Source organism: Python bivittatus, unplaced genomic scaffold (assembly GCF_059951505.1).
Source record: "Python bivittatus isolate LINGU-HERP-01145 unplaced genomic scaffold, Pbiv_v1 ctg000330_np1212, whole genome shotgun sequence".
In the NCBI taxonomy this organism is placed as follows: domain Eukaryota; kingdom Metazoa; phylum Chordata; class Lepidosauria; order Squamata; family Pythonidae; genus Python; species Python bivittatus.
The window spans coordinates 62,175,282-62,202,202 of NW_028277058.1; the positions used below are offsets into that span (position 1 = coordinate 62,175,282).

Sequence of the window (26,921 nt, forward strand, 5' to 3'; positions counted from 1 at the left end):
TTAGCAGAATCTGAATTAATCTTAGCAGAACTAGAATTAAAACAATAATGGGGAGAACTGTTAACAGATTCAATTCTACCAGTTTAGAGCAGGCTATTTAAAAGTGTGGTGTAATTGGCAACACAGTCCCCAACACACACACACACACACACACACACACAACACACGGAAGTGCAGAGTCTGGAGCAGAAATCTCCATTTCTAATGCCTCCTTTGGGGATTGTTCAGGGTTTGGGGGAAAACTCTTCTCCAGAAACCTCCAGCAAATTCGTGGCCTCTCCATCTCTCAAGGTTTTCCAGAAGGGCCTGGACAGCCCCCTCTCACAGATGTTTGAATAGGTTTTCCTGCACATTGCAGTGGGTTGGGCTAGATGACCCTCAGGGTCCCTTTCAACTGTACAATTCTCTGATTTCCCAATTCTTTTCAGGGAGTTTTGCACAGGAAGAAGCCCCTAGAAAACAGATTACGCTGTGCTCTAACAAACACATCTAGGAGTGCTTAAATGTGAATGCTAATCTTGACTTCTCCTCCATTGTAATTTTTTTTCCAGCTGGTTCTGACAATGTGGGCAACTCTGCAGAATTTCCTGCTATTTTCATCACCGTTAATGGCAAGATGTATAATTAGTAAACCGAGAGAGATTTGCCTTAACCTCCAACTGCTTCAACTCAGCATCCTGGGGAGCTCCTGGCAGTTACACCCCACCCCTGTTCCCCTGCGCTGTTTAAAATCAATGGAGGCCACTTCACCAGTTCTTTCCCTCGATGGCATCCTGCGTAATTGACACACCAGCTTTCCCCAACTTGGTCGCCTCTAAAGGGGCTGGACCACAACTCCCACCCTTCTCAGCCAGCCTGCACCTATGCTCACTGGGGTAGCACCTGAAAAGGGACAGGCTGGCTTCAGTCCACTTTCTGTGGCTGACTCTTCCCTCACTAAGATTTTGCTAAGATCGCTGAGGTCTGTAAACATGTTTTGAATTTATAAAACAATGAACGTGTGGGATCTAAAGTATGAGTTACTCAGGAAGCCCGTGGATGCCCTGCCAAGACAGCCGTTCATCCAACTGGGAAGAGCTCCTGGTTTAAGCTATGGAGGAATTCCAGATGTCTCCCAACATCTCACAGCTTTCTTCCAGACTTCAAAGCTCAGTTCATGGGAAATAGAGGGGTGGCCCCAGTTCCTGTCCTAGATAGTCCGCACCCTTCCCGAGGCATGGTGGAAGAGCACAGCTGGTGGCAACCACAGCTGGCTATTGAGGATGACCCAAATCTGTGGTCCCTTATGGTAAAGAGCCTCAGAATCATCTTCTCCAACTTGGCATCCTTCAAATAAGTGGGGACTACAGTTCCCAGCCAGCATGGACCCTGGCAAGTTCAATACATCTGGAAGGTGCCAGGTTGGGGCAGGCCATTAAAAACCATTTTACGCTAGTCCTTAAGGTCCACTTAGTCCAGTGTTCTTTGAGAGAAGCTCAGTGGTCTACCAGAAGTTGGCCAGAAGTTCCTTCTCATGTTTATTGTATTTGTGTGGGAATTTCAGCACCACTAGATCCAGTATACGTCGATTGCCTTTGCGTTCATTTCAAAGTGGTTTCAGGTCCTGTTATTGAGCAGAAGCACCCGTGATCAACTTGGAAGACCGTCTGTGCTGGGAACCAGACAGGTGGAAGGTACTCTGGCAACTCTTCTGAACTCCTCTGGGAAAGGCAATGTAATCCATTCTGCAGGGATGGGCCACAGAGGCATTGCTTTAGGATGGCCCCCATCCTTCCAGGAGGGGCAGTTGTCAGACTCAGTGCCACACGCTCCTCTCACCGGCTGGCTAAGCAGCCGATCAAGGAACAGGGTGCCACCCTCAAGTTGCACTTCACACTTCTTCCTGGATTTAATGCTGAACCCAGATGCTCAAGTCTGGGCGAAGTTCAGGATGATCCTACTTCTTGAAATCTGGATTAGGGCAAAATCCCACATGCCTTACAGAGCTTCTGAACAAAGCTTTATCACGACAGCATCCTGGCCAGTTGATCTCCCCCTCCCCTTTTCTCCTTGTGTTCTACTGTTTTCTCTTTTTTCCTCTAACCCCAGAAACCTTCGGGCTGATATCATCAGAAGCCCACTGTCCAGAACCATCTTGCAAGCTCTCATTCATACCATGCTCATATGCTCCATCTGGGGCAGTCCTGAAGAGGGTGTGAAACCTCAGATTTGACTGGAGCTGGTAACAGCAACATTCCCCAACCCTACAGATATGCTGAGTTTCAACAGCCCAAGATCCCGAGCCCACATTTGGAAGGCAACCACGCTGGGAAGACTCAGACATACCAAGCGTGGATTTGCTTGACCCAATGGCTTCACCTGTCCATTTCTAGGCACCAGATAAATCGGCGGTTATGACCTAGAAGCTCCATACAGCTTGAGGCCAAGTTCTTGGGAAGACTACATTTTCCCATAAAAGTCAGCTTGAGGTTCAAGATCCTTGGGAGGGGCTTTTTTTTCAGTCCCACCACCACCAGAGGATGGAGAAGTAGGCAATGGACCTGTTAATTCTACTCTCTCCTGGATGACCTTCTGACCCAAGGAAGGGCTCCTTGAACAACAAACCCTACAGTATTTGTCTTAAGACTCTGTCATTAAATCAACGTGGGTCAATTCTACATTTTATTGCCTGTTCAATTATTGTTGTTCCCCGGGGTTCCACCAGTAGATGGAATCTGTACTGGTGGAAAAGTGGGACAGAAACCTGAGCAAGGAACAAATTCCAGGAATATCTTTAACTAGCTGTGTGGGTAGGCAGACCCCTACGTGTAGAGTTCAAAAGCCAAGGGTCCCAATAGATTCAGAAGTCTGAGGGTCATCAGAAGCCCGTGAGATGCTGAGAAGACATGGTCTCAGTCCCCTCCGATCATACTAGTTGTGAGCTATGGGGACTGGACTCCATCACGCCTGGGGGACTCCTCCCTCAGGAAAGCTATCTTAGAAGACCACCCCCTAAAACTTTTGCAATGCAGAGGAGCGCTCACTTGGAGGCCGGCGGCAGCCCTTCCCTTCACTGCCAGAAATGTCCTCCAGGAGCAGAGAAGCAGGGAAGGGGGCTTCTCTGCTGACCCACCGCTCAGCCAGCAGGCTGACCTCTCGAGGCCTGTGCCCCGTCGTCGCCAGGGTTGCAGGACGATCTTTACCAGCCTGGCGTAGCGCCTTTGCCGAATGGGTAGCTCACCCTCCCCTGGCAAAATACTAAAAACTCCAGAGCGAATTAATCAGCGGGGGACATTTTTTCCCTCCTGCTTCTGCAGCAGCCGCAGGCGTTTGCCCAGGAGCGGCGGGAGGAAGGTCCTGGCACTGGGGAGGGCACCCCTGGCAGGTGCCGCGGGAGACAGGCAGAGATGCCCGGACGCTTCCAATGCACTCGTCTGCACGGAGCCGCCTAGGCACAGCGGGGAGGGCGCAGCCCATAAAGGGCAGGCAGCGGAGCAGAAATGCCAGCGGGGCTGCAGCTCCGCCGGGCGCTCGCCAGCCTCCTACGCCCCCTGGGCGTGCTGCAGACAGGGTCCCTTTGCCATCTGGGGAAGAGCTACGTCTCCCGAAGACCCCCCCCCAAGAAGCCTGGCTCGTCCGAGGCGTGCACAGGGGGAGGGCAGCGAAGATGCCCCCCCCGCGTGGCTTCCCCGCAACTCTCACTTTGGCTTTGAGGGGGCTTCGCTCAGCCAGGCGCCCCAGCCCGCCCCAGCCCGCCCCGCTCCGCCGCACGCCTCGCTGGCCGCCCTCCCCTCCCCTCCCCTCCGACCCCCAGCGACGCAGGCTTCCTCTCCCGGGCGCCCAGCCCCCCTCCGGCCCCAGCCCCTCCTCTCTGCCAGGTCGGCTCCCCAGTTCCCCCCGCCCCCCCGCCGCGCCGGCCCCGCCACCTCCGCTTCCTTCCGCGCGCTGGCGAGCAGCCCCCTGCCCGGCGCTCCGCCGCCCTCCTCCATGCGCCCGGCCGAGACACGTGGGGGCAGCGCGGCGCTCCCTGCCCGGCCCTGGCGCCCCGCCCACCGCGCCCCCGATTGGCCGCCCGCCGCCCGTGGGCGGCCCCCGGCGCGCACACCCCCTCGCGGCGATTGGCCGGGGCGGGGAGGGAGGCCCCGCGGGAGATCTGTAACCAGGGCGGCCGAGGAAAGGGGCGGGGCGCGCTGCTCCGGCCGGCTCGGCGCCCGTGCGCGGCGCGGGCGCCTCTGAGCGCGTGCAGAGTGACGGGCCGGCGCGGCGGCCTCCGGTGCGCGGCGAGGCCCATCGCCCGCAGCCGGCGCGGCCCGACAGCCACCCCGGAAGGCCGGCCGAGATGAGCCCGCGCCCGCGGCGCCTCTCCGGGCGTGGCTCCGGTCTCCAGCCCGGCCGGGAAGCCCCGCTGCCCGCCCCCACACCGGCCCCGGCGCCCGGCGCCCGGCTTCCCGCGCCCTCCGGCCCCGGCGGACCCCCTGCCCCATCCTCCGCAGCCCCCGCGGGAGGTCCCGGGCGATGCCCGCAGGACCGCGGTGGGCGCGGCTGGCCAGGGCAGGGAGCCGCCGACCCGGCCGCGGTGGGCTCGCGGGCCCCGGGCATTAGTGCGACCCGGCGCTTCTGGCTCCGCGGGCAGCGGGGGCGGCCCCGGGCCGACCCTCCTCGTCCTCCCCGGGCGGGGGCGCCGGGCGGGCCGCCTCCAGTAATAAGAAACCGATGACGGAGAGTCGGAGCGGGAGTCTGCTCATCGCCGCCTGAGGGGGATCAGGGATCGATCAGCCTCCTGAGCATGTTCGGCCTGAAGTTCAGTGGGGATTTTGGGGGGATGTTTAGACAAGGGTGTGAAATATTCTGTAACATCTTAACGAGACACTGGAGCGTACTTTATATCCACGGTTTACCCGCCGCTACTTTATTATCTGTCTGCCATTTCTTACTTTCTTACAACCATTTTCCTTTTACTACGTTCGTTCAAAGGTACGTACTTAGAACAACAAAAATGCTGCAGTTAATGAGTGAGTTAATCGGCGCAGGTAGACATGTATGGTGTTTAAACTGAGGAAGGAGGGAAGCAGCCCATCCAGTCCTCCGCGCCAAGCTGGGTGGATCTTGCTAATTTGCAGGTGGCTTCGAAGGAGGAGCCTGAAGGTGGGTGGCGGGTGGGAGCGTGGGCATAAGACGCCTGCGGGTGCTGGCCGCTTCACCCCATCAGCACCCCAAGGAAGGAAAGCGGCACTTGCTGCACAAGCTATTTTTAAACCGGCATCTGAGAAAGTTGATTGACCGCGTTGGGGGGACTTCTGTACGGAAAGAATGCACCGCGTGCAAAAACCGCGTTTTGAACATGCATTCAAGACTGCGTGTTTTAAAAGGCTCAGTTGGGAGCAGCGTCAAACTGGCCTTGCCTAATCGTGAAACAGCTAAGCATAGTAAAGGCCTAGCTGACGGACGGACGGACGGACGGGAGACCACTAGGAAACCTTAGGAGATGTAGGGCAGGCTTGAAAAAAACATTCAAGAAGAAGGCCATCTCAAGCCTAAGAAAACGACACGAATGTCCGTGAAAATCCCTAGCAGCTAAGCTTCGCTCTGGGGAGGCTTTTATCTTTGCCTCGCTTTCAAATATGAGAGCTAACTTTTACTTTTTGGGCTACAGTGGCCCCAGGTCCAACGTTAGGCTCAAGCTTCTGTAAAAATTTTGAAGAATAAACTGCTGCCATTGCTCCAACATGCTCCAAAGTGCTCCAGCATGCTCTGTCGGAGTGGTCTCCTATTCTAAACAGTGCATGCCGGTCTCTTTCAGGGCAAAGCAGCATTGACCAAGGAGGAAATAGAAACGGGGGGCTTGCACGAAAAGCCCCCCTCCTGGGATCAAGGCTTGCCCGACCAGAAAAATAGTAACGGTGCTGTGCACGCTGCTGCGGCTGCAGCGGGCCCATTGGCACCTGGGCCCTCCGGGTGGTGACGGAGACCTCACCCTCTTGCGGCCTTGGCACAGGAGCTTCCGGCAGTGTGACCGTGCCCCTTCCCACCCAGGATTGCTTTGGCACCCTCCTCGGCTGGCACTCGCTTCAGCCCCCCAAGATTTTCTCTGCAGCATCCTTGAGATTTGCCCTTGGCCAAGAAGCAGAGCGATAAGGGCCGAGAGGGAGGGGGAAGAGGGACTTGCACGCCCGTGGTTTGTCAGAGCTCTGGGAAGATAACATCGTGGCCGTAGATTATACAAAATGTGTGTGTCAAGATGTAGTTTTAGAGCAAGAGGTTAAGATTCATTTACCTCTGCTGTGTAAGAAGCCGTAAGTTACTTTTTGTATTTTTTTCCTCTTTTCTCTATTTCCACCACCTTTGCTTTCTCTTTCTCTTTCTGTTTCTAACTTTCTTGCTTTCTACTTTTCTTGATTATTAGTTCTTGTTTGCTTTTATCCTTATGCTTTTTATAACTGAATAAAGTTCTTATTAAAAAAATGGAATGACTCTCAAGCTTCTGGGAGAAAAAAAGGATAACCTCGTGGTCATTTATTAATATAGTTTTCTACACCTGGTTCTCTTTGTTCTAGGCCATGCAAATCTGGGACTTTTCAGCCAAAAGCCGTAAGCGCAGCTGAAGGCTGCAGCCAGAGGGGTTCCCAACTCCCCAAACGCACGATGGCACCTCTGCACCTGCCCGCAGTTTAAACCCGCCAACCCGGCCTGCCCATATCCCTGGAAAAGTCCCAGCTCCCTTTCTGTGCAAAGGAGCAAGGGCCCCAGGATCCCCCCATTAGCAGGAAGCCGAGGCCCTCGCTTATAAAAGCCACAGGATAAACTCAGCTCTCCTTGTCCTTTAAAAAGGAGTTTTCGTTCTGATGGCCTTTCTAGAAACACACACAAGATGCCGTTCGATCCTGAGCACGTCGAGGTTCCCGCGCGGTCTGTCACCCCATAGCAGCCCTGGAGGAATCCAATTCCAAGGTTAGGGATCTTCTGAAAAAAAGTTGTGGGTCTTTCGCCCACTTAAAGCCAACTTCCTTCAACGGCAGTTTTGGAACAGGAAGGACTATTCAGTTAATAGCCAAATAATTTCCTTGTTTCTGAAAGGTGTTCATCGCTTGGCATAAATAACTCAAGTCTGCTTCCTACGAGGGCAGGAGAGATATCTCCTGAATTGGCCACTGAAGGCGAGCATTGGGTAGTTTCTGCCTCAATTCAAGGATATCAGGGAAATTTCAATAACGTTCCTGCAAAGTTCGGTCTGGATTTAACAAGATTTTATTTGTATTCTTGTGATTACAGAGTCTTTATTGCTTGTCTAATACAATCACTCAGACAGTAATATTTAAAACTTCTTTTGAAAATAGCATACTCATACTTTCTAAAAATTCCCTTATTGGAGAGTTACGACGTGATTTTTTTATTTCCTTGGTTTTGAGGTTTCAAACATAATTTGTTTTTCCTCATGAAGCTTTTTCTCTCTTTCTTGTTTTGCTGGTATTTTATTTCCTTTCATAATTTAAAAACAGTCACATTAGAAAACAAAACATTACACCATTTCAGTTTAGAGATGATCAGAGCACGGCAGTTCCAGATCGATTAGGAAAAGCTGAGCAAGCAAAAGGAACTTACAGATTTAAAAAATGCAAAGAGAGTGTTTTTGAAATTGGAGGGGCAAAATATTGTGCAAGGTCTTTTGTTCCTCCCGTCCAGCTACATCAGCGGTAAAAGCGGCTAGCGCAAACCAGTTTACAGAGGAGACCACCACTGCCAGCTAATGATGCGGCTTGCAGTGGGAAGAGGATCTGTTCCCTTACAGCAGTTTTCTTCAAACTCAGCAACTTGAAGATGAGTGGACTTCAACTCCCAGAATTCCCCAGCCAGCCTTGCTGGCTGGGGAATTCTGGGAGTTGAAGTCCACACCTCTTAAAGTTGCCGAGATCGGAAAAAACTGCCTTACGGTCCCTCCCTCTCTCACTTTCAATCCCATTTTTAGGCGACACCATTTTACAAAGTGGGCAAAATGGGCCAATTCTCTTGTGAGGGGGAAGGATCAGACTCGGCCCCCCTTCCCCACAACGGTGGAGCTCCAGCAGTGGGACTTCACAGGACAGTGTTTCTCCACCGAATCACAGCTAAGCCAGAAGCGGCACGTTTGGCCCGAGGGATCTGGGTGGCCTTTCCTCTTCCTGATGGCTATTTTCCCCAACCTGATGCCCTCCGGCCACATGCGGGGCTACAGTGCCGTTATCTGGCTGGGCAGAAGGGAATCCATCCCCTGGAAACTTCTAGGCATCCTTCCTGAGGCCTGTGGGCTGTTCCTGCGTCTAAAGATGTCAGCTGAAATGCACGGGAAAATGCTTCCTGCTCAGAAGATGCCCCCCGTCCCAATACAGCTGATGAGCAAACGGGTGGCATCTTGGACTCCATGAAGCAGTCCCAGAAAAATACTGTATTTTTGGCGGTGGGGGGGAGGCTAAAGATCAGCCCCATTAGAAGACAGCCCAAGCCTCCCTCTTCTCCCAGGGCCTCCTGTCTGAGTGGGCTCCCCAAACCCAGTTTATCAAGCGGAGCAGAGCAGAGCCCAGGGCCAGCAAAGGGCCACCTCTCTGCAGAAGAAGCTGAACCTCCCTGATCTTGGAGAGAGGACAACCCAGGGGGGTCAAGTTGGCAGCAGCCCTGAAGGCTTTCACAAGCCATGGGAAGAGGGGCCCTCCTCCTGGGGAGAGAACGGCTGGCGGGGTGGGCGGATGGAGGGACCTGCTGCACGGAGGGCGCTGGGGCTGCTGCAGGAGCCCTGAGCTTGACGAGGCCCTCTGCAGACCACCCCTGTGGGAAGGGAAGAGGTGGCTTTGCCGCCCCCCCAATTTCAGAGGCAGCCTTGCACAAATCTAATCCTGGGCCCCGAAGGAAAGAACAGGCTTTCCGAGGAAGCCCACTGCCGGTCCAGAGGATCCATCCTCAGATCTCACTCCAGAGGGCTGAAAAGTGCCTTCTCTGCCAGCGGAGACCGGCTCAAGCACAGGAGAGCTAGCCTGTCTTACTACGGCCTGCCAGGCTTCACGGCCTAGGACGGGGTGATTTGGCTACCGCAGAATAAATGGGGAAGGGCTAACTGGGAGGGGCGGGAGTGTGTGCGTGAGAGATCATGGGGGACCGAGAGGCCCCGTGCTTCAGGCTTGCACCGCATCCCACGCTCCGCATGGCTGGAGTCGAGGGTTACCTGTAAGGTGGGGAGGGGGCAACGCATTCTCACGCTTCCTCTGCAGGGGAGCAGATCAACCGTTTTGCGACTCACAACGCCTCCCTGGGGCTCAGCTGCAGCCCCTGCCCTGTGCCCTGAAGCCCTGCCTGGTGTGCTCAGAAAGGGAGGCCTCTGGGCAACGCCCCCTCCAACTGCAGAAAATTATACCCTGCAAAATCAAGAATCGGCACGATTCCTCTTCTGCGCCTCACCGAAGGGTCCGAAGGAGAACCACCCCTGGCCTCGGCCCCCAAACGCACAACTGCGTCTTCCTACGGAGTCCGCGACTGGCGTTGAAACCTTCAGGGGGCTGTTGGGGATTTGCAGTGGGCGAGGGCGACCGTTGCACACCTCAACTCTTCCCACCGCCACAACCTCCTGAAACAGCGGAGCCCAGCTGAAGGGATCAAGAGCCTCTCCTCCTCCTCTGCATAGCTGTCTGGCGCCGGCCTTTGGCCAAAACTCAGCTGGAGCCTCTGGGGAGGCCGGACTGTGCCAGAGACGATCTTCTCTCCTGGCGGACGGGCCTTCTGGAGTGGAGGGGGGACAGACACAGTCGTCCAATGCCGAATATTCACGCAGTTTTGAAAATCTGACCTGACAAATCCAGGATTATTTCTAAACAAATCAAGAGCAGGACAGGGCAGCACAGAAATAAAAAACCAGATGAAAGAAGCATCTTGCTTGGATGCCGAGTCTGGGGGGCTCAAACTGAAAAAGCATAATTTCGTAATACCTGTATTCCGGGACACCTTTTCTCTTTCTAGTTTCCATGATTCTGTACAAGCCGCCCCCCTCTAACTTCTGAAATCTTCTCCCCAGCGGTTGCTTAGCAGGTAGAAGGAAATGCCTTGAGGCACCTGGACTGTGGGCCCAAGAAGGAGGGCAACCCTTAGTTCCTCATGCTGGCACAGCAACGTCCTTGAGCAGCGAGGGTGGCTCCCTACTTCCAGGCAAGGAGGCAGCACCTGGGCAATCTAGCGGCATGAGACAGATCAAAAGAGGAGGGCAAAAGACGGGCATCTCGCGCAGGAGCTGCGCCCGCTGCTTCCCGTGTGGCATCTTTGGAAACCCAGAGGAACAAAAGGCTTCCGTCTTAGACCTGCGTTAGTAGAACCCACAGAAACCCCGTGAGAAAAAGGAAACATGGATATTGTAGCTTTGGGCAACGAATATGCAGGACCCGAACAGAGGCCGATCACAAAGGTCTGAGGATTAAATCTCTGTGTCTTCCCTTAGCCAGGCCTAAAAATCTAGAACACTGAAAAGCCAAGGAGGATCCCGCCAAGCAGAAATTTGCTGCGCTGTTCCACACTCCCACGTACGGGGTGAATTTACACGTTTTTCTTCCAGGGAGCTGCTCACATGCAAGTTGCTTGTCTGCGGAGTAACACGATGAGTAAGTGATGCTCCAACCCCAGAGAATCCGGTTGGGAGATCGCTTTGGTAGGCTCGGAAAGGGGGGGGGCGGTCCTACCCGGCCCAGAAGCGCTGACGGAGGGCTTAGCAAAAGCGATGCCTGCTGGAAGATGCTGGCAGGATGGCGCTCTGCTCCAGCAAAGGGGGGGCAGTTATCCAGCTGTCCCCTCGCCCAGGCAGATAGATTACAAACAGGTTTCTAACAGGAAGTCTACAACTGCCTTAGAGGGAGTGGGAGGGTTTCCATTTCGAAATGGTGGGGCAGCCCCTCATTTCCACAGAAATATGCAGCCGCTTCATATGGCTGGGGGAGGCATCACGCTGTCGTGACTTGAAAATGTGAGTGGGGTGGAGGAAGCCAAGGACAAAGGCCGCCTTGGACCCTGGCTCCCCACACCCTCTGGCTGCTTCCCCCAGACCCACCGCCGTCTGTTGGGTTAAACGTAACAGTGAGAACAGGTTGGCCAAACCCCTTCCCCCTCCCCCACCCCCCAAAACTGGTCCATTATCTCAGAGTCACAAGGCAGTTTTAAAAAACACCACCGGGGCAGAGGCCGCAAGTACGGTATTCTAGTTTAATAAATAAATAACCTAACACACTGTGCACTAGGGCAGCCTGGCTCTGGGTTCAGAAGCTTGTACTGGTTCGTCCTGCAAGGCAGCCGGAGGGTCTTGGGGTCCGGTCCTCCCCTCCCTTCCAGCGGCAGCCACAGGAGATTAATACCTGTTGGTCAAAAGAAGGGCGGAACGAACCGGTGAACAAGGATACCTTCCGAGAAGCATTTGTGGGGAGGGGGAGGGCTGGTCACGGGGAGGGGGGAGTGCAGGGGAAAAGCACCCCGCAGGCTGTGCGTCTGGACGTTTTCAAAAAATCAAACGTTGGTAAAAGGGAAGTACCTGTAATAGTTTGGTTTAAAAGGCCCGTTTTTGTTTAGCCCCAAGTATTTTGCTTGCTCATCGGTCAGTTCCGTCAGGTGCGCATCAAAGGTGGGGAGGTGAAGACTTGCCACGTATTCATCTACAAGAGGGGAAGGGGGCCTGTGAGACCGCGGGCTGCAGCCTAATCCCAAACCAAACTCCTGGGGACACCCCCCCGACCCCCACCCCACACACACACGAGGCTCACCCTACCAGTCCAAGAGCAGATCCAGGCAGCCTCCCCCAGCCAGACACCTGGGATCTGCAAGGTGGGAACGAGCCCTCGGAGGGAAGGCTGGCATCCTGTCCTTGCCCGCCTTCGTGGGACTCCGGCCTTCGGGCAATGTGCAAACCCAGCCGCGGTGGGTAGCAAATGTGGGCAGAGGCTGAGCCCCCCAGGCAGCCCTTCAAAAACCCTTCCTCTGCTTCAGATGGAACAGCTGGTTCAGTTTTCTACGACAAGTCACGCCTCCCTCCCTTCGGCCTCCAGAGAACAGAGCCCAAGACCTCCACCTCAGCGCTTTCTCAGGGGAAGGGGCCGCCCGGTGCCCGTCTTCCCACTGCCCAAAGGGCTGGCGTGCGGAGGCTTACCCATTTTCTTCGGCAGCAGGTACACGTCCTGCTTGTAACGGCCCTCGGGGGCGTTGTAGAGCTCGATCAAGGCCAGCGCCTGGAAGAAGAACTTTTGTGAGGCCCAGCCGTGGGTGACACCCGCCCACCTCTGTGCCCGCAAGACCCACCACAAGGGTTCTGTTAATAGAAACAGGATGGGAAAGACCCAGAGGCTCAGCCCCAGCTGGATCTCACCCGCCTCGACGTTTGGAACAGAGGAGGGCCTGAATGTAAAACCCTGAAGGCGGCCAGGCCCATCAGCAATCTGGCATGCTCCAGATGTACCGGACTTGGACTCCTACGCTGACAGCTGGCCCAGGAGCTGCCGTTCCTCCCCCTCTGCCCCATCTGTTCCACTCAGCATCCTGGAAAACTGTGGAGCCCCTCTTTAGCCTGGGGCACGTGCGCAGGGCAGATCCTTCCAAATGTGCAGAGAAGGGCAGGACCCTCTTTCTGCCGGCGGTACAGAACTAAGAACCCCTCCTTCCAAGACAGCCATTAGAAGGTGCACATCCAACAACACTGGGCACACTTTTCCGGTTGATGAAGTCAAACAGAAACACAGCTGCCACGGCCCTGGGTCACCCTGCTAAGAGCTGGCACAGACAGCAAAGGCTGCTTAAGCGGGTGCCCCCTGGACGCCAGGAGAATGTTCTTCACGCTCTCAACCACAATCAACCCCCAATTGTTCAGGGTGCTAAAATCCAACAACACTCCAAAAGGATTCCTCAGGAGTAACCAAAGGGCAGACGAGGAAGTGGGATGTGATGCACAAGGGAGAAAAAACATTCTTCCCCCCCAGGGCTGGGTTCTCAGTTGTGTGAGGGAGTGCGCTTTAGGACCACGCTGGAAAACACTCTGCCCTGGCAAGTAATGCGTCACGGGCATATTCCGTCTTGGAATTGCTGGGGAAGGGGCCGAAAAGAAACAGGCAGCTGTCCTGTCAGGTTTCTCCTACACAGAAGCCACATCTGGAATGCCACTGCACTTCTGGTTCTCCAAAAATACTGACGTCAGGGAAGGGAAAAGCCACTTGTACAATCAGGGGTCAGGAGGGCCTCTCTTACGGAGGAGCCCGAATGAACTGGCCTTTATAGAGAGAAAAGACCTTAATAATATGAGGCAATTTTGCAATAGATGTCGGATGAACAAATTGTAAGAAGCATCAGTAGCTTGCAGAGCCCAGAGCCCAGTGCTGTGTGATGCAGAAAGACCCCCCACCACCACATTCGCAGAGGAGAGAAAAAAGCCCGATCAGCAAGGCCGCTAAACAGGCACAATCATCAGGCAGCCTTTCCTGGAATGCAAATGCCCCCCACCCCCAGGATCTTACTCTGGAATGCCATCGGGGGCGACAGTCCTCCAGGTAAATGGTTTTTAAATGCCCAAAATACCAGCTGTTGGGAAGCCACAGGGCACAAGACCAGGGTCCTCCTTGGGGGTTCCCCAGGGCACCTGTTGGCCCCTCTGGGACATGGAGGGCTGGGCCAGACGGGACCTCGACCTGATCCAGCGTCAGGGCCCTTTTCTGTTCTTCTTCTGCTTCAAACTGGGACTCCCTTGTCCGCTAGAGGTGAACTAGGTCTGCCAAGTAACACGAGAATGGCAAGAATGGCATCCAACCCACAAGGGCAGCCAGATCGCCAAGGGGCAGAACTAGCCTCCCCGTCTCACTCACCTGGGTAGTGGCTGTGATGGAGAGCACGAAGGTTGGCACTGTGGAACAGCTGAGATTCAAGAGGCGTCCCTGAAAGGAGGAGGAACACTGTCCAGTCCCCAGATTGACCCCCAAACGAGCCCTCAGGAAGAGATCCTCTTCAGAATCAGAGTGACCCACGGGAGCCTGTCCCCCCAGCCGAGCCACGGTGCCCCCTCCACTCTTCCAGGCCGCAGTGAGGCTCACTTACTTCAGCCAGCAAGACAATTCTCTTCCCGTCCGGCCAAATGACGTGGTCAACCTGAGACCTCACCCGTTCCCAGGTCAGCTCTGGGGTCCGCAAGCTGGCCTAGAAGACAGGATTGGGAGGTTTCAAAGCATCCTGGACCACGCAGCGTCGCAGAACAGCACCAGCCAAACGTTCATAGCCCGGCCTGAATGAAGTCCGTTCAATACCTTTTCCAGGCTGACCAAACTTTTTAGGGCAGTGTTTCTCTACCTTGGCTGGCTGGGGAATTCTGGGAGTTGAAGTCCATACAGCTCAGAGCAGCCAAGGTCAAGAAACACCACTTTAGGGAATTTCCTATCTGAGATAACACCCCAGCACGCTGCAGTGTGCCACTCTGGGCCTGGCTCTGTGTCCCAGTTCTGTGCTTGGGCACCAGTGACTCCCTTCTAATCTGCTTCCTTCCTGCTGGCCAACCAGGTTGTCCTAGTGGGAAAATCGCAGACTGGGCTGGAACGACTGACATGAAAAGTAAGGGAATGAAAGGATCTGGGAGGAGAATGAAGAGAAGCGATGCTGGAAGGGGCCCTTTAGAGACTTGTATGGGCATCAGAGGAATATGCCAACACAGAGAACAATGCTATAGAGGTTTTTGTGTAAGAGACACAATGGATGAGAAGGAAGTGATGTAAATCCCGTAGGAATGTTTGCTCTAAGCCCAGCTGGTTGTAAGAAGAGCAATGTTAAAATCTCAAGGCGGCTGGTCTCTTGTCTCCCTACTCAAAGGGAAATGCAGAAACAACGTTCCTTCGTTTGTGAAGTGTGCTGGGAAACGTTTGCTAGAGATCAGAGGCGACAACCAGCAACGTTTGGGAAGTGCAGGGAGATTTTAGGCCAAGCCAGGAGGGTGCATGGGGGTATCCCTGGCAGTTTCTGTTTCCAGACAGAGCAAACAGCCTCTTGGATGCTGGGAACTCCCCCCTCTTTGCCTCTTGCCAGCAATGGAAGCAAGCTTGGCCTCTAGCCAGGCCTCAAATGCTACTTGGGGAAACTGTGGGAGTTACAATCTTGACACATCTGGAGGAGGCAGGCTGGGGAAAGCTAGCTAAAGTAAGGAATTAGCTTTGTTTCTTTAGTATAAATCCCCCAGTGTTATCTATCAGTAGGACCTCACAAACATCCAGGGTTTACAGGTAGTCCTTGACTTATGACCACATTTGGGACTGGAACTTCCACCGCTAAGCAATACGGTCATTAAGTGAGTTGTGCCCTTTTTTGCCACGGTTGTTAAGCAAATCTGGCTTCCTCCATTGACTTTGCTTGTTGGAAGCTGACTGGGAAGGTCACAAACAGCAATCACGTGACCCTGGGACGCTGTAACTGTTGTAAATACATGCCAGTTGCCAAGTGCCTGAATTTTGATCACAGGACCGCAGGGCCGCTGCAATGGTCGTAAGTGTGAGGACTGGTCGTAAGTAACTATTTTCAGCACCGTTGTACCTTCAAATAGTTGTTAAACGAATGGTTGTAAGTCGAGGACTACCTGTACTGAGCTCGGCTGCACATAGGAAAAGCAGTTCTGCTCCTTACCAATATTTAGGCCTAGCTCTGCAAGACAAGACTTAAAACTCTCTCATGTTTCTAGAGATGCACTGCATTGCAACTGGAGGCTGTGCAACCTCCAGACGGAGGGAAGAGGCAGGCAGGCAGGCTACATCTTACCACATCTATTTCTGTGTTGGAATGTCCCATGTTACAAACAATACAACTGTTCTTCATCCTATCAAGATGTTCTCTAGTCACTACATTTTTGTTGCCTATAAAACAAAAAAGAGAATAATTAGAGTTGTCATAGGGCAGCAGTATAAATATATCAATAAATAAAACTGCTGCATCTCTCCCCTACAGCAGCCACGGGGCTGTTCCCTTGCATGTCCCACCTGGAACTGATGGGCCCTGGATCAAGCGCCCCCTCCCATCAAGACAGGCCCAACCCCACAATTTCCCACAAAGTGTTTCAGGGTTGCTGGGGGAGAGTTCCTCTTTGGGGATGCTAAATCCCCAACACCAGTACCTGTGCAGGTGATGACGATGTCGACTTGCCGAATCACTTCGTTCAGTTTCACAAGACGGAAGCCGTCCATGCTGGGAGAAGGGAGGAGACAGAACCCTGAGATCTGGACACTGGTCCCCAGAAAAGTCACCCCAATCTGAAACACCACCATCTCGGGCAACCCACATTTGCCTTTTGCAACTTGGGGCCGGAAACCACCAATACTCTGTTCTGTGAGGCTGAAATCACCGAGCTGGACACAGTCGTTGTGCAACAATTCGGTTGATAGCTGCCACCTGCTTTAAGAGACTTTGACAGGCATCTCTTCCTGAACCAAATATAACCAGAAATCTGCTGTGGGTGGAAGTCTGAATGACTCGGCTTGGACAGTAGGAACAACACTGCCCAGGAAGCAACTCTCAACTTCTACCATGGGGCTTTGTTACCCGAGATTAACAGGGCCAAAGTTTCTTCTCAGATTTTTAGGGCCCTGACAAATGCGATTCTGCTGGTTGGAGAAAAGAGTAACGCTGACGCAGGCCTCCTGTGGATTGGTCCCCTCCCTATCCTGGGAAGTTGGGGAACAAGAAGGACCCTGTCTGAACTGTGTGGGTTTAGGCTTGTCCCCCTCTGAGAAGCCTCCAGAAATGTCTTATTTCTGGGTCTTCAGAGACCTGGCCCAGCTCCCTCCTCCCTTTCACATCTACAAAAAGTCTGATGGTCTTTAAAAAGGATCCGAAGCCCTTTTTATTTTATTAACAGGTTTGCGAGGGCCTGTTTCCTTGACTCTGTTCTTATTAAGAACCGGCAATCTCTAGGTTAGTTCTCGTTTTATATTAAAGATGGACATACGGGCACTAAACCTACATGGTTGTGTTGCCTTCGTTGTAAATAGCTGTTTATGGTTTGCTGTTAAGTTATGAATTAATTTTTATCAGCTGGAATGGGATCATGAGGAAGTTGGTTGGTTGGTGCCGTGCCTTGCTAAAGGCATAAAATAAGTAACTAAACAAACCAGTATTCTGACGAACTGGCCTGATGTGTTTCAAGACCAGAGAACTGGGCACATCCGTATTTTTTAGCCCTTCAAGTTAGCTTTCTAGGGCTTAGCTCCTCTGCTGAATACAAGGTTTCCATCAACCAGGCTTCAATTCCAGCCATCTCCAACTCAAGAGCTGAAATGGGACATGTGGCCAACAGCCTGCGATGGAGACACAGAACAAGACCTCTTTGCCCTCCCTGGCTTTGCCGCCATCTGTAACTATGCTGGCCGTCCCGCTTAGCCCTGGCCAGCCTAAGACAGGCAAGGGGGCATAGGTAGCAAGAGACGAAAGAGGTCCTCTTTCAGTTCTTACCAGGCTTGTAGAGCACAAATGGGATCGATCTCGGTCACATACACAATGGAGCCCATGGCCTTCAGAGCAGCACAGCATCCTTTCCCGACCTGCAATCGGAGAGCGGAATATCAGGAAGGAGACGCTGCCTGTGGATCCTAAGTCACTGGCAGCTACGTAGGAGCCCAAAATAGGGATCGTGTGTGGGCTGAAAAGAGCTTCTGTCTGCTCTTGGAATGCCTGAGATAGTCCAGACAGGGCAGCAACATGTCTGCTAATTTACAAAAGATCACCATGGGAGAGGAGTATGTTAGCAAATTTTTCTGCAGAACAAGAGGTTAAAAACTATGTAATTTGTGGTGCGGGAGGAAGCCAGATCTCATGTAGAAGCCTGGATGAGTTGGAACAGAGTTCTGGGGCCATCACTTAGATCAGTGCTTGGCAACTTTAAGATGCGTGGACTTCAACTCCCAGAATTCCCCAGCCAGTTGAAATCCATGCATCTTAAAGTTGCCAAGGTTGAGAAACACTGACTTAGACAGAAGGTACGTGGCAGATGTTCTATCCAGAAGAAGAGGTTTCCATGGTATCTTTCTGTGTGACTGTGGCTGCATCATGATCTTGACAGCATGTTATCTTGTACACCACTATCCATGATCAGAAGGCTACTCTAGAAATACCCATGGACTGCAAGGTAGAATTCGAAAGTTCATGCCAAGAACAGCTTTCCTAGAGACGTCTGCAGCTGTCTAGAGGAGAATCTTGGAGCAGAGAAGTCATTCCCAGCACTGTGTTCACCTCACAAGGAAAACCTCTCTCGCAATCACGCTGAGCTTAATTGGAAGGGCAAATGGTCCAGACTTACCTCTCCGTAGCCACAGACAACCACTTGCTTTCCTCCAAACATCATGTCAGTTGTCCTTTTAAGACTGGGAAGGAAAACAGAAAGCATGGCAAAAGTCCAGGAATTATTCTGTGAAGGATTGTGTCTGGCCATAACTGTAAGTTCACATATTCAGAAATTTAGTGTTGGGGAGGGGGCCCAGCGCGGCCGCCCACCTAACTGCCTGCTGTCATTGCTTCTGCACTTGGGTGAAGAATAAATCTCCTAACTTCATGCAATTCGTCAGTGTCTTTACTCCCAGCTCAGAAACGGACTTGGTAAGATAACTTTTTCTTCCAACAGCAGTAACACCAACACTAAATTTCTGAATATGTGAACTTACAGTTATGGCCAGACACAGTACTGATGTCAAAGATTTGTGCTGGGAGCTATACAGAACCAAAGTAGCACACTTGTTGCCAGCAGAGCTTGCAAAACACTAGCGTGACAGAATTCCCACTGCAGAAAGACTTCGCTGCTGCAACTGGGGGGTCCTGTGTAAAGGCTGCCTCGAACACAGGCATGAAACGTTCTGCATTCTGCCCCCGCTCTTTACAGACCGCAGGATAAACTGAAATATCCAGTCAGATCACTGCAGTGCTCTACCTGCCCATTCCTATACAGAAGAATCTGCTTTCTAGGTGTGAGAATAACCTGGGAAGGTCATTTGTAGAAACAGCCGGAACTGGACAATGAGGGATCAGGGCCAGGGGAGGAAAGGGGATCAACCTGCAGTAACAAGATAAGTAACAGGAAGCTTAGTATGAGCAATACAGTAAGGGCCAGGTTGCCTCTTGCAAGCCACTGGATCTGAGAGTTTAAAAAACTAAACCAAAGGAAGCCATAGCCCTAATCAGCTGTCTTTAGGAATGTTCTCTTCCTTCCTATTCTTTTAATAAGCTGAATAACGCATGTATCCTGACCTCTTGTCTTTATATTGGTTAATTCCAAGCCTGTGTTTGTGCCTCTAAGTCTTCTGAGGGATAGCCTTGTGGATTCTGAGAATCACGGGCTCCGGGTTTCCCGTGATGTCCTAATTTCTGCTGGGTGAACTGTGAGATCGCCACCCAAAAAATGAATTTGCACAAGAATACACATCCTTTTAGAGCGAATCCCCTTCTGCTTGGCCTTGCTGCAACTGTGCCCTATATTTCCATCTATTTTTAGCAGATGAGGAAAACAGGTTAGCAGTGCAGGGAGAGCGTGACTCTCCTTTTCCATTTTCAACCACAGTCCCCAGGGACTGAGGAGCCGTGCTGCTCCGGTTTCTGGCACCCCATTTTATGAGGACCGAGCCCAATTTCTTTTATTTATTTATTTATGACGTCAATTTCTAAGGCCACTCCAACTCAAAGCCAACTCTGGGTGGCAGACAATTAAAACCATGACAATGCCTAAGAACCACAGAGAAGTAGAAAGAGCATCACTTAATGGAGGGGGGAACACACGTCACAACTCCAGCCAACGAACACATCAACGGCCACACCACCGACCTATCCCGGAGCTGGGGAGAATGAGCAGAGCAGGTTTTAAAAGAACATCTAAAGGCTTGCTATTCCAGATGGCAGAGAAGGGCCGGGCCAGAGAAGGTGCGCTTTCTAGATCCCACCAGATGACATTGCTTAATGGATGGGACACGAAGCATGCCTGCCCTGTTGGATCTTACGGGGCAGACAGAAATAATGTGAGAGAGTCAGTCCCCGAGGTAGCCACTTTTCACTTGTATTACCATTCCCATGCCACGCAACCAAGTAATCGACAATCCAGTGGGAATTCCTATGCTGCTAGTACCACAGCTGACTTTGCACTCATGTGATAGATCTGAATTCACAGCTTTTTGTTTACATAATGAAGACACAGAAAACAGTAATTGGCCCGTATCCTCTTGCGAACACTCTTGGGACGGTCTACAGGCAGCTGGTCTCCGCATAGGAAAATCAGCGTATCAGAAATAAAAGTTTCAGCTGAGTATTTTCCATGATATGTTCTGTATATTCTGGGTAGTTTGTTGTTGCTGTTATTGTTACTGTTTTATTTCTACTGAGTTTTTAAATTCTGATAGCCAGCCAAAGTCACTGTTGCAAAAATGGACAGCCATATAACTTGGTTAAATAAATACTTGTTCTTATGCAGAGAGCTCTCGTGCATGCTGGAACTTGTGAAGCTCTGCTTCAATGGGAAGGGGAATAAATGCTCAGATTTCTTCTTTGCCAAAACTAATCTGGCCAGTAATTTTCTGCCACTTACTACCAAAGGTGGTTGGGTCCCCAGGACTAGCAGGAACCTCACCTACTTGGGGGGGGGGGGATTTCTTCATTTAAGGCTTTTTGTTCGTATCTAATGCTTCTGGTTAAAAAGAGACAAACTGCAGGCCACAAGACTAAATATCATTGTTTTTATATAGTTTTACTTTTTTATCCCATCCTTTAACTGGCTGCATGTTACTCAGAGAATTTTAGTTACCTGGAAACATACATAAGCCAAGAGACGAATTGATGAATGTTCAGTTAGCTTGGTGACTGAACCTTGTTTCTCAACCTTGGCAACTTTAAGATGTGTGGACTTCAACTCCCAGAATTCCCCAGCCAGCATGTTGAAGTCCACACATCTTAAAGTTGCCAAGGTTGAGAAACACTGGCTAAAGAAAAACCACACGGGCATTATTTTTCTCGTTCTGATCAGCTCACACAAGTTGGTAAGGTTGGATAAAGGCAATGTCACATTGGGCCACTGCTGTGGTTTCCTGAGGGGCCTCTGCAGCCCTGGGGGATCAGTCCAATGCACTCCATCTTATGTCAGTCTGCTGAATGTTCAAATGCCTCAGGCCAACTTATTGCTCCGGAAATCACCAAGAACAAGGGTGGACCCGCATGGCTTTTGGTGCGGAGAACCTGCACCACATGGCCTCTCTTCCTCTGTCTTCAGAGGCTGCCTTCTTGGGAGCGTGGTCTCACCTGGTTTGCATCTAACAAAATTCAGGGAAGGCTTAAACAGCAGGAGACCTACCCGTCCAGAATAGATTCTCGGCAGCAGTACAAGTTGTCGAACTTCTGCTTGGTGACCGAATCGTTGACGTTCATTGCTGGGACGCAAAGCTTGCCAGCCTTTGAGAGTTGATACAACCTGAAAATGAGTTGAAAAAGAAAATCAGGAGAAGAGCTACAGGTTCCCACCATTCTCTTCGCTGCTCCTCAGGCTTCCAGGATGGTACGCAATTGGTCCAGGTTATTGTCCTGTCACGGCTAGGAACGGTCAGCCTGTACATCAGTTCTCGAAGCAGAGAATCAATTTACTTGCTTTTTACCACAAAGGAAAATGGGCACGGCCTATCTGAAGATCTAGAGGTCTTAAGAGTTAAAACCTGCAATATTCTGTAAGAGTTACTGGCCGGATTCACACCACCCACTTCGCCAGGTCACTTAGAACAGGGTTCCTCAACCTTGGCGACTTGAAGATGTGTGGACTTCAACTCCCAGAATTCAACTCCACACATCTTCAAGTCACCAAGGTTGAGGAACCCCGACTTAAAAGACCCAGAAGCTGCCTTTGCACAACAGGCTAACCTTAGTTATTAGCATTTCTGGGTGTAGCAAGTTGTGTAATCTCAGATCATGGATTAGCTCATGATTCATGGTACGGTGTGATCCCAGAAAATGGGTTCATTCAGTAGAGTCTGTTGTGCAGAGTCTCCATTTGTTGTCGGCAGTTCAAAACCACAACGGCGGTTCCTGCCTTGCCTTTCCTAACCGGCATGCTTGCCCCACATGAACACAGCAGAGAGACAGCGTCTCCCTGTCTTTCCGTGAAAAGCAAAACCAAGAGTCATAATAAAAGTTCAACCCTTTGGCATCACACTGCTCAATTCTCTGCACATGCTCAGGTGCCAGGGCTTGCAAGTACAACGTTGTGGAGAGGCCAATGTGCACTTACCTGCCACTCTGCATTTCCCAAGAATGCGGAATCATCCACAAGAGTGTGTGATGAGGCAGACAGAATATATACGGGCCAGTTGTATTTTCTTTTCCTAGAGAAGACCCCTACTTCCTCAGCACAACTTTGACCCCACTCTGACAACTTTCTTAGACTTTCCTTTTGGAGCTGCTGTCAAACTCACCACCCCAGAATTCGCACTTCTGAGACCGCAAGACCTCCCCTATGAGCACTGACTTCTGAAATATGATCTCTTCCTCTCCCATTTGCAAATTTGGGATACAGAGATGGGATTCAATCACCAAAGAGAGAAGTCTGAATTAGTGCAGCCAAGAGCTCTTCCCCTGCTGATAAAAGGTGAAGTTTTGTGACAATGGGGGCTCCAGATTCAGTTTAGCGCACAGTAGAGAATGGGCACGTGAACTTATGTTTCGTACAAAGCTCACACACTTCACAGCGAAGCACACTGGCGTCACTGTGTTTCTCCTGCAGAATGTTTAGTGCTCCGCAAAGTTCCATGGAGGATCCAAGCTCAATTTTAAATACTGTGAACGGTAACTCAGATTCAAGCACAACCCCTTCTGTGAAGTTTGAAGGTGGAGGAAAGAACAACCCAATACTTGCAGAGCTGAAAAACTCAGTAAGTGCTTTAAATGTGATTTTGTACCCAAACTTATTTCCTTAAAGTATTTCCATTTGCTTTTCTATCGGAAGGCACAAAAGTCCTCGGCTACCTCAGCGGGTGGCGTTTGGACAAGATGCTCCTTCGAGGAGTAATGCAAGAAGTCCTGGTTCTACCAAAAAAGGCCCCTATAGGCCAACAATACGATGTCCCCCCCATCTCAAATGCATTACCTATGAACCCCGGTTACACTCTCTTCTACAATGCCCTTGATTTTCTTGAACATGTTTGGGTACTTCTTATAGATCCAGTGTGTGAGATCCCCACCATCATCCAGGATCTGCAAGACAAAAGTGTTATTGTCCACAGGTAAATGTGACTGTGTGGCTATGACAACAGGCTTGAAAGTATTATTATTAAGGTGGGTCACATAGTCAGCCAGATGTTTAGACCGGATTTGGCATTTTTATCCACCCATCAAGTCTTTCCCAAGGACCTGGGATAGGCAGATGTTGTTGTTTGATGGGGTTCAAGGTATTGTCGCAGGATGGAAGCTGTTCCAAGTAAAGCTCCTTTTGCAATGGACGGATGGTGGTTTTGTCAATGCCGATGGTCTTCAAGGGGTGCTCTAGATGTTTTGGGATTGCACCCAAGGTGGTTACAACTATCAGCACTATGTTGTTGCAGTCACCCACTCCAGTCTTTTCAATGGCTAGTCCAAAATACAGGTTTATACTATATTCTAAAGGCTCCTGCAAGAAAAAACAATGGCTGCTGAGGCCACAGGCTGATCCAGGGGAAGGCAGCCTTCCTCCAGCTGGGTGGAATGAATCTCCCTTAGTCCTGCAGTCCGCAGAGTCACCCTCATGCGAACACAAATTCCACCCCCCTCGCTGAAGCTGCACCCCAACTGAGAAAGGCTGAAGTGGGAGTCCACAGCTGGGAAGGACCATCAAAATCCTCCCAGGGCTTATTTCACTGTCTAGAGGTTTTTTGATTAGGGCGGTCCACAAATGGCATTAGATAAACACGCACGCATGCCTGGGGACAGAAGCTGGGCAATACAAGAAATGCAGTTGGAGCATCAGGTCAGGAGGCCCTGGGAGTTTCAAGCTGACATCTGAACCTCTCTCCTTCTTTGGGGGGCAGGGGGCAGGCTGCCGAGCACACCCTTGCTGGTAGGGACAACACTTAAAGTTCAACACAGGGAAACGGTTCCCAGTTCCCAATCCTTGGCTCAGATCACGCTGCCTTCCAACTCAACGGATTAGCAGCCGTGCATAAACTGTGCAGAGCAACGCTCGTTCCACCCACCCGCCCTCACAATCAAGGCTCCAGCTCATTAATCTCCAGTTAATTAAGAATGTTGTATAATCCACTTTTCTCTCTTGAAGTACCTAATAGGCTAGAGCAGCACTTTTTGGCAAGCTTTTCCTGATCTTTTCTGGGAAAGAAGAACATGGACTGCAGCCCAAGTTCGCTGGTTCCCGGGGAGGAAGAAGTGGGGTGTCCTTTGGCCAGGACAAGAGCCTGATGCGATCTTGGTGCCTCCATCTTTATGCTGCCCTTGTCCTCAAATGGCACAGCCAACATGGGGCCGAGCACAGCCACTTCACAAAGACATGCAAGTCCTTCTCTGATGGACTTTCAACTTAGAATTTGGCTCTGGGGAGACAACAAACTAAGGAGAGGCTAAGGTTTGTTAAAGCAGCAATGGGGGAAGTAGCAGGTTCTCCCTCAGAAGGATAAGATGGCACAATTCAAGCCAATTACCCCAACCCTGCAAAAACAGCCTCTCCCAACAAGATGTTTTCTGGTCAAGCGGGACTAGAACTTCTCTAATGGCCAACCTGGCAGGTTACACACTTCATGCTCTAATGCTTAGTTGACCTTTATCAAAAAAAGCAAAGTGGAGGTTGAGCCTGGGTAGTCCTTGGACATGTCTGTGAAGTCCCCAAGAGTTGAGTGTGCCTAGAGGGAGTCTTCACCTTCCTTTAGACTAACAGTCTCGGGGGGGCACCACTTTAAGAGAGACTGATACAAAAGATGGACAGCCATCCTGGGATGCTGAAGCTTAATTGGCACCAGGAGCACAGAAAGAACTACAAGAAGCTGCAGTGAATTTAGGGAATTTTGAAAAGCAGCCAGGCTTCTTGTGGTGCCTTCATTCAGGGAAGCCAGCTCCATCTTCTTCTCCAGTTTAGAAGAGGCTATTTATCCTCTGGAGATCCTGTCTCCGACTGTTGGAGTGGAAAGCAGGATCTGATCTCAGCAGGGTGGTAAACTTAGCTTTGTTGACTCAGTGTCTGCTGTCCACCCTCTTCCCCATGAATGATGAGATTCTTGGTGACTGAAAACCAACTCCTCTAACTCTGAATCTGCAAGCCATTTCCCTCACAAGGAGATTAACATCTAATTGCATTTGCACCCAGCACCACAAGAACATTATGTTCCGATCAGCCACCCTGTCCAAGAATTCTCATTAACCTTTCACAGCACCTGCCCCCTTCCCAAATCAATCCCACCTACTTAGTAATCCAAGGCTCAAAGGCCCTCGGGGGGCACCCAAGGGTCACCTCTAGCCATGTGCTGTAATTACGTATTATTTTCTCCAAATAATATATGCAAGATAAGTAATAAGCACATTAACATCATCATTACTGCTAACAAACATCTACTGTGACCTGAGAATCAGAGAACGTATGAGCCGGAAAGGTCTCTCCAGTCATCCAGGCCAATCCTGTGCCCAGGACAGAATTCACTTGGGCACCCCTGGCAGGGGGCCATCCAGCTCTCGGGAAGGGGGGTGTCTCTCCCTGTTCTAGGTTAATGGCTGGGCTGCTCCTTTGCAGCCTCTGACACCGCTGTCTTGTTTCCACTAAAGCGACCTCTGGGACTGCTGGCACATTTTGCCTATAGAAGCCCCCAGGCAGAGGGCCTGGAAAGTCTCAATTAAGCCACCTGCGGCAGCAGAAGCATTTTCAGGCTGTTGAAATCCCCTGAAGAATAATTTGCTCTAGGAAAGAGAGGGGCAACCTGAAGCTCGAAGTTGTCCGCGACCTTCAGCACACCTCTGAAATTGTGGAGGCTGCTAAACTCCACCAGGTGGCAGCAAAGAGATGCCGAGCACTCGGAACGACTTGTGGCATCTGGTGGCCAAGTGCATTTTTGCAGCCCAGATCCAGTAGCCTTATCAAAGTGACCCCAAACCCTGCCACCGTCCGGGTTTAATAGGAAAAAAGGGGAAATGACTGGATATCTGAATGGGGCGTGGTCGCACTCAGTATTTCATACACTATGTCCTTTAATAAATTTCCCCAGCCGTTGGGACCAGGATGTTAGTGGAGCCTGGTATATGTCTTTGATTTTTCTGCTTTACAGAATTTGTAAGGCGGCCCCAAATATGCCTTTTTAACAGGTTGTTTTTCATCTGTGTTTATTCTGTCGCTCAGAGTTTTTGGTTAAGAAGGGTAGCTATATAAATTTGCCATGTAATGGATGAATTAATTCTAATTAACTTTAAAGGAAAGGAAATTTAGTTTTGCCCCTCAGCCCAATCCCTTCTTGGTCCTTTTTTGTGTGAGAGCATGACCTTGGGCTGAAAAAGTTGGCCTTTTTATTGGGCTGAAAAAGCTGATGCCCTGCTCTGGGTGGCTTCGGTGTAAGATCACACGGTCACGAGGAACAGCATCCGGCCAGAGTTCCTATCCTTGCAGAAGTGTCTGGGTTGATCAGCTGCTCTCCCTCCCTTTTCCTGAGCATTAAGCCTTGCAGTGCGGATGAGAACGGGTGTTCCTCCAGCACGCCTTCCTTGGTCTGGCGTCAAAATGCAATTCTTACATTGCAAAGCATTCCAGCAAAGGAACATTTTTGCTGCCACCTTCCAGCAGAGAAGAAATCCACTCTTTTACTAAAGTTAGAGCTGACAAAAAATGTGAACCAGCCACAAAACATGATGCTTTCACTAGTTCCTGGAGTTGGAGACAGAAGCTGTAGGCTTCTCGCTTGCAGTAGCAAGGTTCAGGATCGAGAAAACACTGCTGACAAACCGAACAACTGTGCTGCCTTCCATGTTAC

At 51.2% G+C, this 26,921-nt stretch overlaps 2 protein-coding genes across 3 annotated transcripts in view; both read right to left on the reverse strand.

Annotated features, from left to right (window-relative positions):
• STRIP2 (striatin interacting protein 2) overlaps nucleotides 1–3,257 on the reverse strand; it is a gene marked incomplete at its 5' end in the record, with an annotated part of 35,928 nt that extends 32,671 nt beyond the window's left edge. The window contains one exon of the mRNA XM_025174024.2: nucleotides 3,024–3,257. Coding sequence (XP_025029792.2) covers nucleotides 3,024–3,257 — 234 coding nt within the window. The remainder of the gene's footprint in view (nucleotides 1–3,023) is intronic.
• Nucleotides 3,258–7,206: 3,949 nt separating this feature from the next.
• Nucleotides 7,207–26,921, reverse strand: part of AHCYL2 (adenosylhomocysteinase like 2) — an 86,126-nt gene continuing 66,411 nt past the window's right edge. For both annotated transcript variants that reach the window (XM_088141462.1, XM_088141463.1), the window contains exons 7-18: nucleotides 23,078–23,184; nucleotides 21,299–21,415; nucleotides 18,275–18,338; nucleotides 17,431–17,519; nucleotides 16,097–16,167; nucleotides 15,745–15,839; nucleotides 14,047–14,145; nucleotides 13,818–13,886; nucleotides 12,119–12,197; nucleotides 11,507–11,627; nucleotides 7,870–11,333; nucleotides 7,207–7,809 (exon numbers count right to left, since the gene is read on the reverse strand). In XM_088141462.1, the coding sequence (XP_087997588.1) occupies nucleotides 11,327–11,333; nucleotides 11,507–11,627; nucleotides 12,119–12,197; nucleotides 13,818–13,886; nucleotides 14,047–14,145; nucleotides 15,745–15,839; nucleotides 16,097–16,167; nucleotides 17,431–17,519; nucleotides 18,275–18,338; nucleotides 21,299–21,415; nucleotides 23,078–23,184 (918 nt within the window). In that variant the 3' untranslated portion in view covers nucleotides 7,207–7,809; nucleotides 7,870–11,326. The remainder of the gene's footprint in view (nucleotides 7,810–7,869; nucleotides 11,334–11,506; nucleotides 11,628–12,118; nucleotides 12,198–13,817; nucleotides 13,887–14,046; nucleotides 14,146–15,744; nucleotides 15,840–16,096; nucleotides 16,168–17,430; nucleotides 17,520–18,274; nucleotides 18,339–21,298; nucleotides 21,416–23,077; nucleotides 23,185–26,921) is intronic.